This window comes from Bos indicus x Bos taurus, chromosome 19, assembly GCF_003369695.1.
Source record: "Bos indicus x Bos taurus breed Angus x Brahman F1 hybrid chromosome 19, Bos_hybrid_MaternalHap_v2.0, whole genome shotgun sequence".
Classification (NCBI taxonomy): Eukaryota; Metazoa; Chordata; class Mammalia; order Artiodactyla; family Bovidae; genus Bos; species Bos indicus x Bos taurus.
This window is the reverse complement of record NC_040094.1, coordinates 33,132,696-33,149,572: the sequence shown is the minus strand read 5'-3', so window position 1 is coordinate 33,149,572 and position 16,877 is coordinate 33,132,696. Positions and strand designations below refer to the sequence as shown.

General features: G+C 44.3%; 1 protein-coding gene across 1 annotated transcript in view; it reads right to left on the bottom strand.

The window, feature by feature from the left end:
- Positions 1-16,877, bottom strand: part of LOC113877069 (protoheme IX farnesyltransferase, mitochondrial) — a 108,951-nt gene that overhangs the window by 72,192 nt on the left and 19,882 nt on the right. The window contains exon 4 of the mRNA XM_027516804.1: positions 13,372-13,496. Coding sequence (XP_027372605.1) covers positions 13,372-13,496 — 125 coding nt within the window. The remainder of the gene's footprint in view (positions 1-13,371; positions 13,497-16,877) is intronic.

The window sequence follows — 16,877 nt, the reverse complement described above, 5'->3', positions numbered from 1 at the left end:
TCATGATCTCTGCTTCCTGTCTGAAAAGGTTTGTCCTCAAGCTTTGCTTCACAGAATGCCTAAATCAATTTTTTATAGAAAGAAAATCTGCCTACCTCCTTTCCTCATTCAGTAAATTCCTATTAATAAGAATAGTAGAGTGGGTAACCATTCCCTTCTCCAGGGGGTCTTCCCAACCCAGGGATCAAACCCAGGTCTCCCGCACTGTAGGCAGCTTCTTTACCATCTGAGCCACCAGGGAAGCCCAATAAAAAGTAATAATAATTAACGTCAATTGCCTACTTTCTAAGTACCAGGCCCTTCTTTAAGAATCAAATATGTCATTTAACTTTCTCAGCAACCTCCTCTGTTGAGAAAGTTAGGTGCCCAAGTCACAGGTAGACACAGAGCTGGCACACCAGCCTGGTCAGGGAGCCTGGGCTCTGCCCTCAGGCTCCTGACCTCTCTGAGCACCTCTCTTGTGCAGATAAACAGACGGGGGTGATCAGATGCATCCTTACAAATCATGAAGAGCACCGTGAAGGGACAGCGCAGGTGTGATGCAGGGCAGCAGTCAGGGGGCAGGTGGGGCCTGCTGCCACTGCGCTGCCTGGTCCCTCACCACGGTCCTCCCCTCTGCCTGGTGGTGTCTCCCTGTTAAAATATCTATTGCCCATCTTTTGCTTTTCCACGTAGACTCTGAGAGAGAATCAACCTTCCTGTCAGCGCAGCACATGACACAGGTGCCCAGGGAGTGTCTGCCATGTGGCTAGCACTTGAGCTGCTATCCCTGCGGTGGAAGGAGGTGGGCGCTAGAGAGGGACCAGACCACACAGCCTCCGTGGGTCAAAGCTAGCATTTTCTTCTCTACCCTCTCAAGAGCTTGAGAGCCAGCATGGGTATGATGGCTTTATGACCACCCACCAGCGGTTGCCCAGCACCTCCAGGGGAGTCTGGGTGCTTGACCCCCCACCCCCGCTAAAAGCCCTGCAGTGGAACCTCACAGCATCCTCCCCACCCCGTATCTCAGGCTTCTGCTGTGCTGTGATGGACACACATCCTCTGGCTGATGTTTCACGTCTCTGGGTCTTTACTTATGACGTTCTCGCTGCCTGGGAAGATCTCCCCTCATAACATCCACCTAGTAAGTGCCCACCTCACCTTCAGAGGCTCTGGCCCCTTCTCCAGGAGGCTCTCCTGACCTCCAGAGGCTGAAATGACCCCTGTCGACCCCTCCCTCGTACACCTACAGCACGGCCCGACTTCTACCCCTGTGTAGAGCTGCTCTGCTGTATTGTTTTACTGCTCTTATTTATACAACTGCCTTCCTCTGCCACACTGGGGGCTGCTCTTTTTGATCACTCGTGAAAGGAGTCAATACTCGTGTGAGGATCCTTCCTGAAAATAACTTTCAAGAAGAGATGGCCACACTGGATGAGCATTTCCTACTACCTAAAGAACTTCTTTCCACCAGGCAGGGGAACATCAAGGGGATTTCAACAGCCTACCCCTCCTTGATAATTCTGACTTGAACTAAGCAGAATAAACAAAATTCTGTGCAAGTGAAAACTAGTTCAGTCGCATATTCCTGACTTTCAAAGGCATTAAAGCCAAGTCCTGAAGCCTAAATGTTCACTGAGCACTTAGGGAAAGGGTCATTTTTTAATACAAGCTGACTGTACTTAAGCCAGGATGGCTAAATATCTCTCTGCTAAAAAACTTAGGAACTGTTTTTCTTCTTCTGTGAAAACATGTCAGACTTTGAATTGAAGGCCTGTCTAACTGTTCCAGGTTAACCACGTGCTTATTTAAATAAGCTATGTTGCCATTCAGTCATTTATTCAAGAGTAAGTGAAAACCAAGGGGGTAGGGGTAGAATCCATGCTCAGTCCCTTACTAATACCCTAATTTACCAAATCCCTGAATATTTTTATAAGAATTGATAATCTGGACTTAAGAGTTTTATATTCTTAACACCTGATGTTTTGGTTAATCCCCATTATTTTAAATTAGGAGTTGACAGCATTAACTTTGGAAGAGAAATCTTTATTCACATATCTTCAGAAAGCTGTTTAAGGTAATTATACACAGCACTGTTTAATCCTTCTTATTAGTTCACCTAATAGCAGTAATATGAACGACTGCAATTTTCTACATCATCAGCCATAGTTTTGCTAAAAGCAACACCAGACTAACATAATTTTTACTCAGATATGTTAATGAAAATATTAGGATGTTACACTAGACTTTCATTTCAGCGTTACTTTCCTTTTTTATGAGCTAGCAGGTAAACATCCTCCAGGATTAAAGGAATCTCATTGGAACAAAAGCATATTATCTTAGCATTGTAAGGTTACACAGTATATTTTAAGGTACAAAGATACTCTATGTTACAAGTATACATAAATCTTATTAACTACTAAATTTTCTCTTTTGTTTCATCCTATCTTTACGTTCCATCACTCAGATCCTTCAGAATGTCTTTGTTCCCCCTTGTGATTGCTGCTTCCGGGAGAAATCTGGCATAGCATCTAAAGGAAACGCCAGCGCAAGGTTTTCCTTAAGATTAATCACACAGGTAAGCAATTTCCCCTTCTTGCCAAACAGTATTTTCTAAAACTTCTTAGAAAATCAATAAGACAGGGCTGGGTGGTCGTGGCAATGTGAATTTTAGGATTTACTTTAATCACTTACACACACATTTTAAAGGTCTGATAGCTTGCCTAAAGCAGTATGGAGCTCCTTTACTGGTTAGAAATAGCAGGAGACAAAGGATTCTCAGAAGTCAGTCTGTTTTCAAGAGCACAGGCCTCACAGACCTGTTCCACTGTCCACTGCCGACACCCTGATTCCTCTTCAAGAGTCTGGGAGTTTGGTGTGGAATTCAGAACCATCAAATGACTCCAATTCTAAAGTATAAATACTAAAGCATCCACTTTTTTCATGTGTTAAACTTTAAAAGCAGTGACTAAGGCAAAGAGAATATGAGATGGTCTCCCAGGGTCAGTCTACATGGTCAGGTTCGACAGCAGTGTCATCAATGAAGAGTCCATCTAACCCAGAAAACAGCAGGGTCAGGAGGAGGAGGGGCTGTGGTTCAGAGCAGAGAACAGATATGTTTACGGGATTCAGAACAAGCTACTGGGAAAGGCAAAACATAACTGAAGATTTTGGGGAAAGAAAGATAATTTGGGAAGAAACTCAACTTGACCCCTGCTGGCTGGTGAGATGGAGCCAGCCAGGGAGGAAGCAGGTTTCTATTTCCCAAATCACAGTCAAGCACGACCCACTACTCAGAGATGCAGCCACAAAGCCCAGCTCCAGAAACCCAGATTAGCCTCACTTCTGTTATCTCCATGCGAGTCTCAATTAAATATCTGCTTTTTTGATTTATCAACCTTTTTTCACCAATAGTACAAGTATTAGTCGCTCAGTCATGTCTGACTCTTTGTAACCTCATGGACTGTAGCCTGCCAGATTGCTCTGTCCATGGAATTTTCCAGGTAAGAATACTGGAGTGGGTTGCCATTCCATTCTCCAGGGGATCTTCCTGACCCAGGGATCAAAGGTGGGCCTCCTGAACTGCAGGCAGATTCTTTACCATCTGAGTCACCAGGGAAACCCAATATTTTTCACCGATATTTTTTAGATTTATTGGAACTGACAACGCAACTCCACAGGCCTCTGAAATGGCAGAGCACGAATGACAGCTGCTGAGCCTAAGTCACCACATGTTCAAACACCGGGCAGGTATTACACACTGCTGCTGCTACTAAGTCGCTTCAGTCGTGTCCGACTCCGTGCGACCCCGTAGATGGCAGCCTACCAGGCTCACTAGGAATACATAAATATGCATATTCACTCACACACGCACATATTCACACACACACACACACGCACGCGCGCATATTCACTCACACACCCACACACCCACACACACACATTATAGTTTGCAAGGCTAACCCAGGGCTCTGGGTTAACACTGAGGAAAACAAACACGTCTCCTTGCCATTCTCTATATTACGACCCTAACTAGAGACAAATGGATGGTAACCAGATTCTCCAAGTGGGCCCAAAACAGGCCAAACTTGTATATTAACAACAATCACAACAGCTAACATTAACGGAGCACTTGGCTTTCATAGAGATGAGGGCCTCAAATCCTCCCATCTCACTAGAGACGGAGATGTCACCAGCCCATGAAGGTCCCCTCGCCTCGGGGCTCCACAGCGAGAATGCCAGCAGTCACCTGAGCAAAGGTGACTTGTTCAGCGGCAACAGCCCTCATCTGAGTGGTGCTGAGACTAAAACATCCGAGTGAGAGGAAGAAGCAGCGAGCTTGGGGTCGCACCCACAAATCCTGCTCTCAACCCCGCCAGGCTCAGGTGTGCAATCAACAGCACAGCTAAGCGTCACTTCATTCTTCCACAACACAACCGGGTGGTGCCACCGCACAGCCAGTTAATGCGGCACGTAAATCATAAACACTGTCTATGAACCTATGTTCAGACCACTGTCGACTCTACATCTGCAGGCAGAGCTTCACCTGGAGGTATTTAGGTTATGAATTCCAGTGCCAAACTCACTCGACTCGGCTGGATCATTCTGGAGCAGAGAATCAAATGTAATTTAGGAAGTATTTGGGGTTTTATATATATAAATGCAGGAAAAGAGACTCGGCATTGAACGTGCGTTTTCTTTCTGATGTTGCTCAGTAATGCTCATCATTTGCCTTCTATGAAAAACACATTTAGCTGGAGACTCCCATGTGCTACTCAGAGACCCTGCAGACCCAACTTAGAGCAGTAGCTAATCCGGGTTGTCTGAATGAGCCACAAGTTGTGGATTTCAGAGGTCTTGGAGGGAATGCGAGTCGCCCACCAGTTAAAACATCAAAGTCCAACAAGTCACAATATTTGGGAGAAAAATACATTTCTCGTATATTGATTTTTCTTATACACACGATGTTCTATAAATCACATCGCCGGCGCTCGCTGACATCAGTCGGACTCGCCCAGGATACAACACCAGGTTCCCTAACCACTTCTGTCCACCATGGAAGATGAAAGTCAGTTCCTATTGCTTAAGGCAGAATGCAGAGTCAAAACAAAAGAAACATCAGAGAAAGCGAAAATGGAGAGAGACGCTTTAGATATTAATCTTGTATTCGCTGGGAAAACAGGAAAATCTTTATCTGTCTCCTCTCTTGCAGTTTAAAAGCCTGTGGATTTTCTTCTGCCCTGCCCACCCTATAATTCAGAGCTCTTTATCCAAAGCTCTTCCTTTTTACCTTATTTCAGCCGTGAAAAGTCTCTCAAGCATTGTCAGTATCAAACAAAAAACACGTCTCTTCTTGACCCCATTTCATTCACACCTCTTGATCTCTTTCATTTCCTTTCATAAAAATTCTTCAACATCCACAGATACACCAGACCCCAAAGATAACAGAGCCTTATCGCCTTTCCCTTTCTAATTATAACCTACCCCTCAGATCTGAAACTTGACTTACGTTTTGGGCCTTTCTTGTAATTTTCTCCAAAATAACGTCTCAGAGAACATCAATAGTTCTTCTTAGAGCTAAGTCTAAGTTATGAATTCATTTGTCATCCATTTGATCTTTCAAAAGAGTCAGTTTCTGAAATCCTATAAACCTAGATTTAAACAAGCCCTAGCTAATACATGTGAAATGCTCAGAACATGACTTGGCATCTGACAGGTGTGAAGTTAAGTATCAGCTATGACTGTTGTTATGATGGAAACTTCCTGCTACTTCCCTTCACTTCCCCCGTAAATATCCCTTTTTTCCATTATGACTTCCTGGGCAATTTCACCCTGCTGGCCCGCTCTCTGCTGTGGGAAGAGGGGATGGTTGCTCGAGATCAGGGAATCCTACTTACCAGTATCAAGGAGTTAAGCGTTCCCCTGCAACAACACAAGTGCCTGTAACCACAGTTGGAAAGTGACTGGGAGCACCGGTCATGTGGACGAAGGGACACTGAGCTTTCACAGACAGGAGAAGATGACCCGCTGGTTGAAGGCAGGAGGAGGCCGACCTCCGCTCAATAGAAGGAAGACATTTCTAGTCACCAGGTTGCCCATCGATAGAGCCAGGTACTCTGGGTTCGATCCCTGGGTTGGGAAGATACCCTGGAGGAGGGAATGGCTACCCACTCCAGTATTCTTGCCTGGGAAATCTCATGGATAGAGGAGACAGGTGGGCTACAGTCCATGGGGTCACAAAGAGTCAGACACGACTGAGTGACTAATGCACCCTGCAAGCAAGTGACAACTGTAGTAATCAATTTCTGCCAGGGATATTGTAAGAACTAAAGAATTCATCAAACCTCTTCAACAGCTTACTGATGGCAGAGTAGTAACGGAGGGAAATACTCTTTGTCTGAGTTGCAGGTGCTCACACCCAGCACCACAACTGGCACGACAGTAGGTCCAACAGGTGCCTACAGAGAGAGTGAAAGTGAGGCAAGCCAGGTGGCCTGGGTCCAGTCGGTGCACTTGAGAGGAGAAAAGCCAGCGCCTGAGCCCCGATATTCTGATACAAAGATGCTTTTAGCACAGCTCACTTATAGTGAAGGGCTTCCCTTGTGGCTCAGCTCGTAAAACATCTGCCTGAAATGCAGGAGACCCTGGTTTGATTCCTGGGTCGGGAAGATCCACTGGAGAAGGGATAGGCTACCCACTCCAGTATTCATGAGCTTCTCTTGTGGCTCAGCTGGTAAAGAATCCACCGGCAATGTGGGAGACCTGGGTTCAATCCCTGGGTTGGGAAGATCCCCTGAAGAAGGGAAAGGCTATGCACTCCAGTATTCTGGCCTGGAGAGTTCCATGGACTGTACAGTCCATGGGGTCGCAAGGAGTCAGACATGACTAACAGACTTTCACTTTCATTTACAGCGAAAGAGGTGAAGTTTTGGTGGGCTACGAATAGAAAGACTGGTGATTTCCTGTCTGAATTGGAACACTTGAGAGTCCAAAGGGGCATGAAGAGTTATTACACGAGGAACAGCAGCACAAACCAGGCCGTGTGGTCAACCTGGCCATCAGCGGGCAGAAGAAACGTGAGCCAGGCTGCCCGAGGCTGAAACCATAGCCAGGATCTCAAGTAAAATCAGAAGGAGAAATTATCAAAGCAGCAGTTCTCATTGGAGGGACTGTGGTTCCCAAGGAACACTTGGCAAAGTCTGAAGACATTTTCATTTGTCACACTAGGGGGGTCGGTGCCAACAGCACCCCGTTGGCAAAGATGGGGACACTGGGAAACACCCCCCGGTGCTGAGGACCATTTTCCAGCCCAACCGTCAGGAGTGCCGAGACTCAGAATTTCTTTATTAAAAATTACAAGATCTGACTGAGTTAACATATGAAACATCGGCATTTAAAAAACCCCGCCCAAAGACCGCAGACCATATTCAAACCCTACAGGACAAAAGTTAATCCAGTCTACAGACAGCAAGACCTCTTGAACGAAGGCATATGTCCAGCAGCAAAATGGGCTGACAAACAGAAACAGCAAGTAAGCATTTAAAAAGTCTCCTGACGAAAAAAACCCAACTCCACCTCCTGAGTAATCAGAACACCTTGAATCAAAAGGGCAACATCTAAGGACACCTATAGACCCAGCATAGGTTTCAGGGTCAGTGAGAGCAGTCCCGGGGCACCAAATGGAAGTATAAGCAGATTAAAGCAGAGACCTTCAGGAAGAAATTTAGCTGCACTTAAAACACACATCGTTTTAAATTTTAACGTTCTTTTAGTTAAATCACACAGCTTCAGCAATCTATCTAAAGAAATAGTGAAGGACGGGGTTCAAAGATTCAGCTGTAAGAATTTCAGTTCAGGATGATTTATCTGGGCAAAAACTGAAAATCCCTAAAATGTCAAACAAGGAGAAACTGATTAAACAAATCATGGTACATCTACAGAAGACTCTTAAAATCATGCTATAAGGCAAATACTGACATGGAAAGACGTTCGTGATATACTACTTAAAGGAAAAAATATATAGAAACTATGCATATTACATAAACCATTTCTGTGAGATATTAATATATGCCTGAAGGTATGTGTGTGAAAAAGGCCTATACAGCAATAACATAAATCAAAATGTTAAGCAGTGGATCTCTTCGGTGCTGGGCTACAGGCCACGAGGGCAGGGCTTGTTGCTTTTTCTCTACTGTGACTCTAACACTCAGAACAGTGCCAGGCACAAGCAAAACACAACATTTAAAATGTCAGTTTTACTTATTTATAGTTTCTTACAGATTTTGCAATAAACACTTAATTTGCATAATAGTTTCTGCCTTCCTGTGGCTTTTTTTTTCACACTCATAAAGCAATGGCATTTATTTAATATTTTTACTTACAATGATTCACCTTTTTTATTGGGATTTAATGGCACAATAATTTTTTCAATGTTGCTTTTAAAAAAAGAATAATTCAACGGTAAAACAAAATGTTTAACAATAGAAATGGAAACAATGCCACCTATCCCTCAGGGTTGTAAGGTTTAAATAATAATTTGTGTGAATACACTCTGTAAATGCTAAGGCACTGCATGAATGTTAGAAATTAATTATTCTGCTAAAATCATACATTCCAGAGTTAAACCATTGTCACACATGCTTTGGCTGGTGGCCTTCCTCCCAGCAATTTTACTTCCCGTATTTTGTCCTCTAACAACAAAGGTGTGTGTGGCATCACTTGTAGGAGCAGAGCTAAAAGGGCAGAGGACTGGCTCAGAGGCTGCGGCATAGCTGTGAAATCAAACAGTGCGTCATTATTAAAATCAACCTGTATATATGCACTTATTGATACACACTCTTGATCTTTATTTAAAAAACTCATGCATATGTAACATAACTAAAATAATCCTACTTCAGTTCAGTTGCTTAGTCGTGTCCAACTCTTTGTGATCCCATGGACTGCAGCATTCCAGGCCTCCCTGTCCATCATGAACTCTTGGCATCCACCCAAACTCATGTCCACTGAGTCAGTGATGCCATCCAACTATCTCATCCTCTGTCGTCCCCTTCTCCTCCTGCCCTCAATCTTTCCCAGCATCAGGGTCTTTTCAGATGAGCCAGCTCTTTGCATCAGGTGGCCACAGACTGAAGTTTCAGCTTCAACACCAGTCCTTCCAGTGAACACTCAGGACTGATCTCCTTTAGGATGGACTGGTTGGATCTCCTTGCAGTCCAAGGGACTCTCAAGGGTATTCTCCAATACCACAGTTCAAAAGCATCAATTCTTTGGTGCTCAGCTTTCTTTATAGTCCAACCCTCACATGCATACCTGACTACTGGAAAAACCATAGCCTTGACTAGACGGACCTTTGTTGGCAGAATAATGTCTCTGCTTTCTAACATGCTGTCTAGGTTAGTTATAACTTTTCTTCCAAGGAGTAAATGTCTTTTAATTTCATGGCTGCAGTCACCATCTGCAGTGATGTTGGAGCCCCCCAAAATAAAGTCAGCCACTGTTTCCCCATCTATTTGCCATGAAGTGGTGGGACCAGATGCCATGATCTTCGTTTTCTGAATGTTGAGCTTTAAGCCAACTTTTTCACTCTCCTCTTTCACTTTCATCAAGAGGCTCTTTAGTTCCTCTTCACTTTCTGCCATAAGGGTGGTGTCATCTGCATATCTGAGGTATTGATATTTCTCCCGGCAATCTTGATTCCAGCTTGTGCTTCTTCCAGCCCAGCGTTTCTCATGATATACTCTGCATATAAGTTAAATAAGCAGGGTGACAATATACAGCCTTGACGTACTCCTTTTCCTATTTAGAACCAGTCTGTTGTTCCATGTTCAGTTCTAACTGTTGCTTCCTGACCTGCATATAGGCTTCTCAAGAGGCAGGTCAGGTGCTCTGGTATTCCCATCTCTTTCAGAATTTTCCACAGTTTATTGTGATCCACACAGTCAAAGGCTTTGGCATAGTCAATAAAGCAGAAATAGATGTTTTTCTGGAACTCTCTTGCTTTTTCAATGATCCAGTGGATGTTGGCAATTTGATCTCTGGTTCCTCTGCCTTTTTTAAAACCAGCTTGAACATCTGGAAGTTCACAGTTCACGTATTGCTGAAGCCTGGCTTGGAGAATTTTGAGCATTACTTTACTAGCATGTGAGATGAGTGCAATTATAATCCCACTTACAGCTTATTAAAACAGTATCTGTCATGTCAAACAATCAAAATGGTTGTGATGATAATTTTCTGATAATTTTTATCTTTCAATTTGTTAATTCACTCTACTTGAGCTCACTCAGCTTTTTCCTTTTGGCCTCTCTGTTTTCAAGATAAGATCAGTCAAAGCCATCTATAACATTTTATTTTCCAGTCGCTGAATTTTATGGATTGTTTTCAGCCCTGGAAGGCACTCCCACTCTCAAGCTGCCCTATGGCTTTAAATGAAGCATGTGTATGGTTTACAAAACATGGGTGTAATTGCTTTTTACATTTTCATGTTAGTGGTTTCTTACATATACATGTATCTCTTTATGCATTAGTCAGGACTTCATATATCAGAGGCTAAATCTCATTTTCCCTCCTTAAAAGAAAGGTTAAGAACTGCTTTCCAAAGCTTTATGTTTCCTACTTTTACACAGAGAGATCACAGAAGTAGGGTATAAAGAATAAACACTCAGAACTAAATGAATAACAGCAATGAGAAGTATTTTTAAAAACATGAAATGTTACTTGAATCCTTCTGTAAATGGGACAGGGGACATTTTCTTCCCACAGAACTCTATCAGAAGCTGGAGATCGGTCTTGCACACCAACCACACTTCTGCACTCTTTTAGTGGGAAGCCAGCTCCTTTAAAAAACCAGGAAGCTCTTCCTTTTCGACTGTTTCTTTCTCTGCCTGCTTTCAAAAGCTCATGCAAATCCTTGTGGCCTTGTGCTCTTTGATGCTAAAGAAAAGCATCGATGAAAATGGCCTCACCTTCCTTTATTTTATGAGACTGCTTAACAACACTAGAATTAAAATATCCCCAACGTTATTTAGAAAATACTGTCATTTGAGAAGCTGACTCTATAATAATGATGAAATTCAATGATGGAAATCAGTGAGATATTTTTAAGTATTACAAGGCTTCCAAATGAAATCAGAGCCCAAGACAAGTGGAGGGAAGCAATTCGGATAAACAGGAGAGGATGAGGAAAGTATTTGTGTGCCCAACAACCCTGACTGAGGGTGGACACCATGCCCAACGCTGCTGAGGCCTGTGGGGGGTATGAGAAAGTTCTAGAAGAAGAGCGGGACAGTTGTGTGTGTGAGAGGCAGGCAGGGCTAGGACACAAGCCTGAGGAAGAGGCAGGATAAGACTCTTGGCATTTGTCATCACAGAAAGAATCCCCCTATGGAGGCTGTAGCTTCCTGAGCAGTTTAAAACCTACAAAACCCAACTCAGCCGCTGGAGCAAACTGTGAAATAACATGGCCATCTAAACGCATTTCAACTTCAAACATTTCTAAAACCTTGGTTTGTGTTCAGCTTCCATAATAAACTTCTGCCTAATATAAGTCATTCCACTTTATTTCCTCCAGATATTTCTTTGCTACAATTGAATGGTTTTACTCCATCATGAATCCTTGACCACCTTTTTATTCCTTTTGGTGGTGATGGTGGGGGGCAGGGGGTCAGACAGCTCCAACTCAAGGCCAGTCTATTTTTTTTAAAAGACTTTTTAATGTAGATCATTTTATTTATTTTTTTATTTCATTTTTTAAAGTGTTTATTGACTCTGTTACATCTGTTTTATGTTTTGGTTTTTTCGGCCCCAAGGCATGTGGGATGTTAGCTCCCTGACCAGGGATCGAACTCATACCTTCTGCCTTGGAAGGCAAAGTCCTAACCACTGGACTGCCAGGGAAGTCCCCCACTCTGTGTCATCTTTTACAATATCTAGGGACAATTTGATGTTTATGAGCTTGTGTTGCTATTTTCTGAGTCTCCATACTTTTGTCTGAAGCCTCTATTAAAATCTATGTAAATGCAACAGAAGACAACAATTGATATTATTAATCTTATGACCTGGATTTATAACTACTGAATACATACAAGTGATAATTTTAAAAATATTTTGAAAAATAGACCCACAAATAGTCACATAAACCCAATTTGCTTATACTGCTTTTTATTCAATCGTCATTAAAAACGTGTTCATTGTGAAACCGTCATCAATCTCTTCGCTGGGGAACAAGGGAGGGTGCAACAGGAAGAGATGGCTTGTGGTTTACAGGAGGGGTGTGGGGCGGGGGCGGGGTGGTGAGTAGAGCTGCTTGAACCTCCTGTAGCACCGTTTTGATGTAAAATCGGAACAGAAATTTAACTTTATTTGAAATGCATTGACCCTTCTCCAAGCAGCCGATAACACATGGTAAAAGCACACCGATTCTAGATGTTCCCGAATGAAAAGGCTCATGCTTTGCAGACTACCAGCGCATGCATCCACTTGGCCAACCTGTTTTCCTGCTGGTAACTTCAATTCCTGTTTTAAAACCATGCCAACTCCTCTTGGGTGTTCTGGTGAGGAGAATGACTTTCTTTACGTTTTAGCCAAGACTTTCCCATCACAATATCTTATGAGAAAGCCACAGGGCTGGGGCACACACTGCAGTGACCAGGCTGGGGAGGGGAAGGCATTTTAGAGAATTATTTTGACATTTAAAATAACAGGGAGGGGAAGAAGCATTAAAAATAATGTGCTAATTAATTTTTTTGATATATTCTGATTCCACGGGCCAAGTTTACTGAGGACTGAATTAAAGAATTTTTTTTTAAAGATGGATGTGCTTGTTTAAAATACACTGTTTTGCATAGTGGTGGTTTTAAAATGCAAACAAGTCAAACCAAAGGAAGAACAACACATAATAATGTAAGCTTGGGGGAATGTGCCTGAAGTCGGAAAGAGGAGAGAGGCTGATAGCTCTAAAGCACTTTCTAAAAAATAAACTATTTTAATTGAATTAATTAATTAGCTTGTTTTTTGGCTGTGCCATGTGGCATGCGGGATCTGAGTTCCCCAACCAGGGATCAAGCCTGCATCCTGTGTATTGGAAGCAGAGTCCTAACCACTGGACTGTCAGGGAAGTCGCTCTAAAACACTTTCCAACCTTAAACCCTGGTCATTTGAGAAAGATACTCTATTGCTCTCGCTTCTGAATATACCTGAAAACGTTTCACCTGAAAAGAAAAAGACAGACTGGTTCGGGACCCCAAACCTTGCAAGACACGCAGCGTTCCAGGCTCACAGGACCTTCCCAGCAATGGGTGTGATTTGGGAGGGGTCTTTTTCTTTTTAAATGCCACAATATGACAATCTCAGAAGAAGCGACGATAGCCTGACCCGGCTGAAAGGTGCTGCACTGACCTGATTGATGGAGTTGGCAGCGCAGGAAGCCAGGCCTGTTCCAACAAAGGTAAGCAGGAAGCAGGACCAGTCAAAAGGCGCTGGAGCCAGGGCGAAGCCAGCCGAGGTGGTGCTGACGACCAGGGCTGCAACACAGAAACAAACCAGGGGCTGTCACCAGGCAGGGCGGAGGGTCCTGGCCATGCAAGCCTGCCTCCAGGCAGACCAATCCCACCTCAAGAGCACGGACTGCAGGCTCACCTTTCATTGGAAAATTAAGCTTTACAGAACATTATTCCAATAATAAAAACTCTATGTTTACTATAGAAAAATGCCATTACATCCAAGAGTGAAAACTAAGTGGGTGTTTCAGATCCAGTCGTTCACTTATTCATTCAACACTCACTCACTGCATACCTAATCCACAACCAGTACCTACTAGACGTGAGGCATTGTGCTGAGCAGGTTAGGCTCTATTCTGCCTTGAGGTCCTTGTACTTTTTATTCCCTCTGCCTCTTCCCCTGGCTGGATCCTCCTCATCTTCCAGGTCCTGCCTTAGAGATCGTATCTTAGGGAGAACTGCCCCATCATCTCATGTGCAGGAAGCCCTCCAGGCTGACAGTGCCCTTGCGCTTCCTTTCTGGCACTTGTCACTCTCTGGCTTCCGCCTGGAATATAAGCTCCATGGAGGCAGGTGCCCTGACTGTCTGGCTCGCTGCTACTTTCGGGGATCCCAATGCATCAGGCAAGGAGTATTTATTTTGAGCTTTGTAAATAGGTTTAAAAAATCAATTACCATCATGGTGGAAAAGACAGTACCATTATCAGTGAAATGTCAAACTAAAAATACTGTAAGAAGAAAATTCACTTTGTTTGAAATCAAAAAGGGTATGTAGTTGCACAAAACCAATGGTTTTTCTTTTTATTTGCCCCCAGAGCTTGACTGCGGAGAAGGCAATGGCACCCCACTCCAGTACTCTTGCCTGGAAAACCCCATGGACGGAGGAGCCTGGTAGGCTCCAGTCCATGGGTTCGCTAAGAGTCGGGCATGACTGAGCGAATTCACTTTCACTTTTCACTTTCATGCATTGGAGAAGGAAATGGCAACCCACTCCAGTATTCTTGCCTGGAGAATCTCAGGGACGGGGGAGCCTGGTGGGCCGCCGTCTATGGCATCGCACAGAGTCGGACACGACTGAAGCGACTTAGCAGCAGCAGCAGAGCTTGACTGGGTGATGAGCAATAAACACAGAACATGTAATTTTTGACTAATGGGTCAACTCTTGAGCTGAGAAGAGACACCAAGTAGTTTGCAAAAAAACTGACCGAGAGAAAAGGATAATGCTTTAGTAAGACTTAGTAATGATTAAATCTACAAAATGGAAATACTGCCTCATTTAAAAATATACAAATTATAAATGGTAACACAGATTAAAAAATGACAGGGACCATTATTACTAGAGAGGAAGAAATCTGAATTTTTGTAACACATTTCCAAAAAAAGATCAAACGCTAACGAAGAATGTATTTTTACTTCATCAAAGCAATTAAAGAAAGAGAAAGGGAAAGAAAATTGATAAATTGTAAAATTGACCGAAGCAATATTCTCGCACAGCACTGCCATGATGGTAATTAAACTTTTCATTGATTTCCAGGGGATTCATTACGTGGAATCATTTTGCAACACCAGGATCTCATTAAAAGTGAATGTAATATAGTCTTTCATTAATAACACTGGAAATTATATTTTATTTGGTAATCTCGTATTCTGTCCCTTCACAAATAAACAGAAAATCAATGTGGCCGATGAAGCTTGACCCATCCAGTAGAGGCCCAGGAGCACTGTCCTGTAGTCCCAGGGGAGACTCCGGAGACCCAAGGAAGAGAGACAGCCCCACTCTGATGAACTCCCCACAGCAACCCTGCTCGTGGGTGGGTGTCTACCCCACACAGACTCCGCAGGCACCTGGGGAGATGCTGGGTGAGAAGGCAGCCCCAACACCCAGCACAGCTGCAGCTCTGACCTCTACTCTGCCTGGAACCGACACAGGGTCCGACATTAAGACTGGCCACACCGCGTCCTCCCACTGGCCAACATCACTGACGAGGAGACACCAGATACGGTCTCTGGTCTGCCTGCCTCCTCTGGGAGAAGCCCTTATGTTCTCTATAATTAAAAAAATTTTTTTTAAATTTCACAGTCACAAGCAGGCACGCCCTGGCTGGCCCAGAAGAAAGCAAACCTCCTTGAAGTGGGCTGCCTGGGGGCCATGTGGTAGAGAAGCCCAGGCGGCCCCCAGGAGCACAGCAGTCCAGGGACCTCAGTCCCAGAGACACAGAGAGATGGACTCTGCCAACAGCCGTGGGCCCGGAAGTGGCCCTGAGCCCCAGGTGAGAAGCAAGGCCCCGACCCACACAGTGACTTCAGCCTGGAGGGACCCTGAGCAGGAACCAGCCAGGTCAGGCCTGGACTTCTGACCTTTAGAAACTATGAACTAATAGCTTTGTGCTACATTAACCTGCAAAGCTGTTAATGCAGTAAGAGAAAACTAGCAATACTGTAAGGAGGGTGGCATTTGAGGAAGACGAGACTTGAGGACACAGGGGACGGACTGGAGTGGAGGGAAGATGGCTTAGGAACCACGGAGAGGCCTGCAGGGCCTCAGGGAAGGGACAACGGCCTGGGAAGGGCGGCAGTGGTGCAGAAAGAGGTAGAGCAAATCACCCGCAGGCACAGGCCTTCAATAGGGAATAAGCCTAAGAGATTACAGCAAAGGAGCCAAACAATTCAGGAACTCAGAGAACAAAAGGACCACAAAAGGTCAAAGGGAGCTTGGGGTCAGCTAATCTCTGTCCTGATGGAGGGGTGGCTTCACCGGGGCAGTCTCCTGTGGGATGGGTCTCAGTCGCTCTGTCCCTCTGTTCCAGGCCAAGTCAGGACAACTCCCTTGAAATACCTAGCTCTGGGTGTAACTCCTATCTCTGGAGCAACACTGCACAAGCTTCAGTCATGCAAATACCACCACCCCAGCCCCTGTCTCTCCAGGCACAGCATCCGCAGGGACCAGCCACACGGGACCTCCAGGCTCCTGTCCACAGCGAGTGACACCTTTCAGAGACGCACTAGTTTCTACCATAACAAGGGCGCTCAGGCCAGTGCCTGGCAAATCTAAGGGCCTAAAAAGTGGTGCTCTTGGTAACTGTTAAAATGTGGTTCGAGATGATCTATTTTTCCAGCCACTATGCTTAGACTTAATGTTTCAAAGCAGTGCCTTAAGGAACATTGACAAACAACAAAACACTTCACACAAGCTCCGTGTGCCCCAGTTTTATAACATCCAGGGGAGGGACCACAGCACAGTCCTTAATAACAGTGGACTAACTATGATGATGACAAAAACAAAACATACATTTGGGAAGCACTCTGCAATGCCAAAGTGCTTTTACATTTATTTAAACCCCGGAAACACTGCACTTCAAAGCAGTGTGTGGATACTTCAGCGTTATGGGAAGAAAACATGAGAAC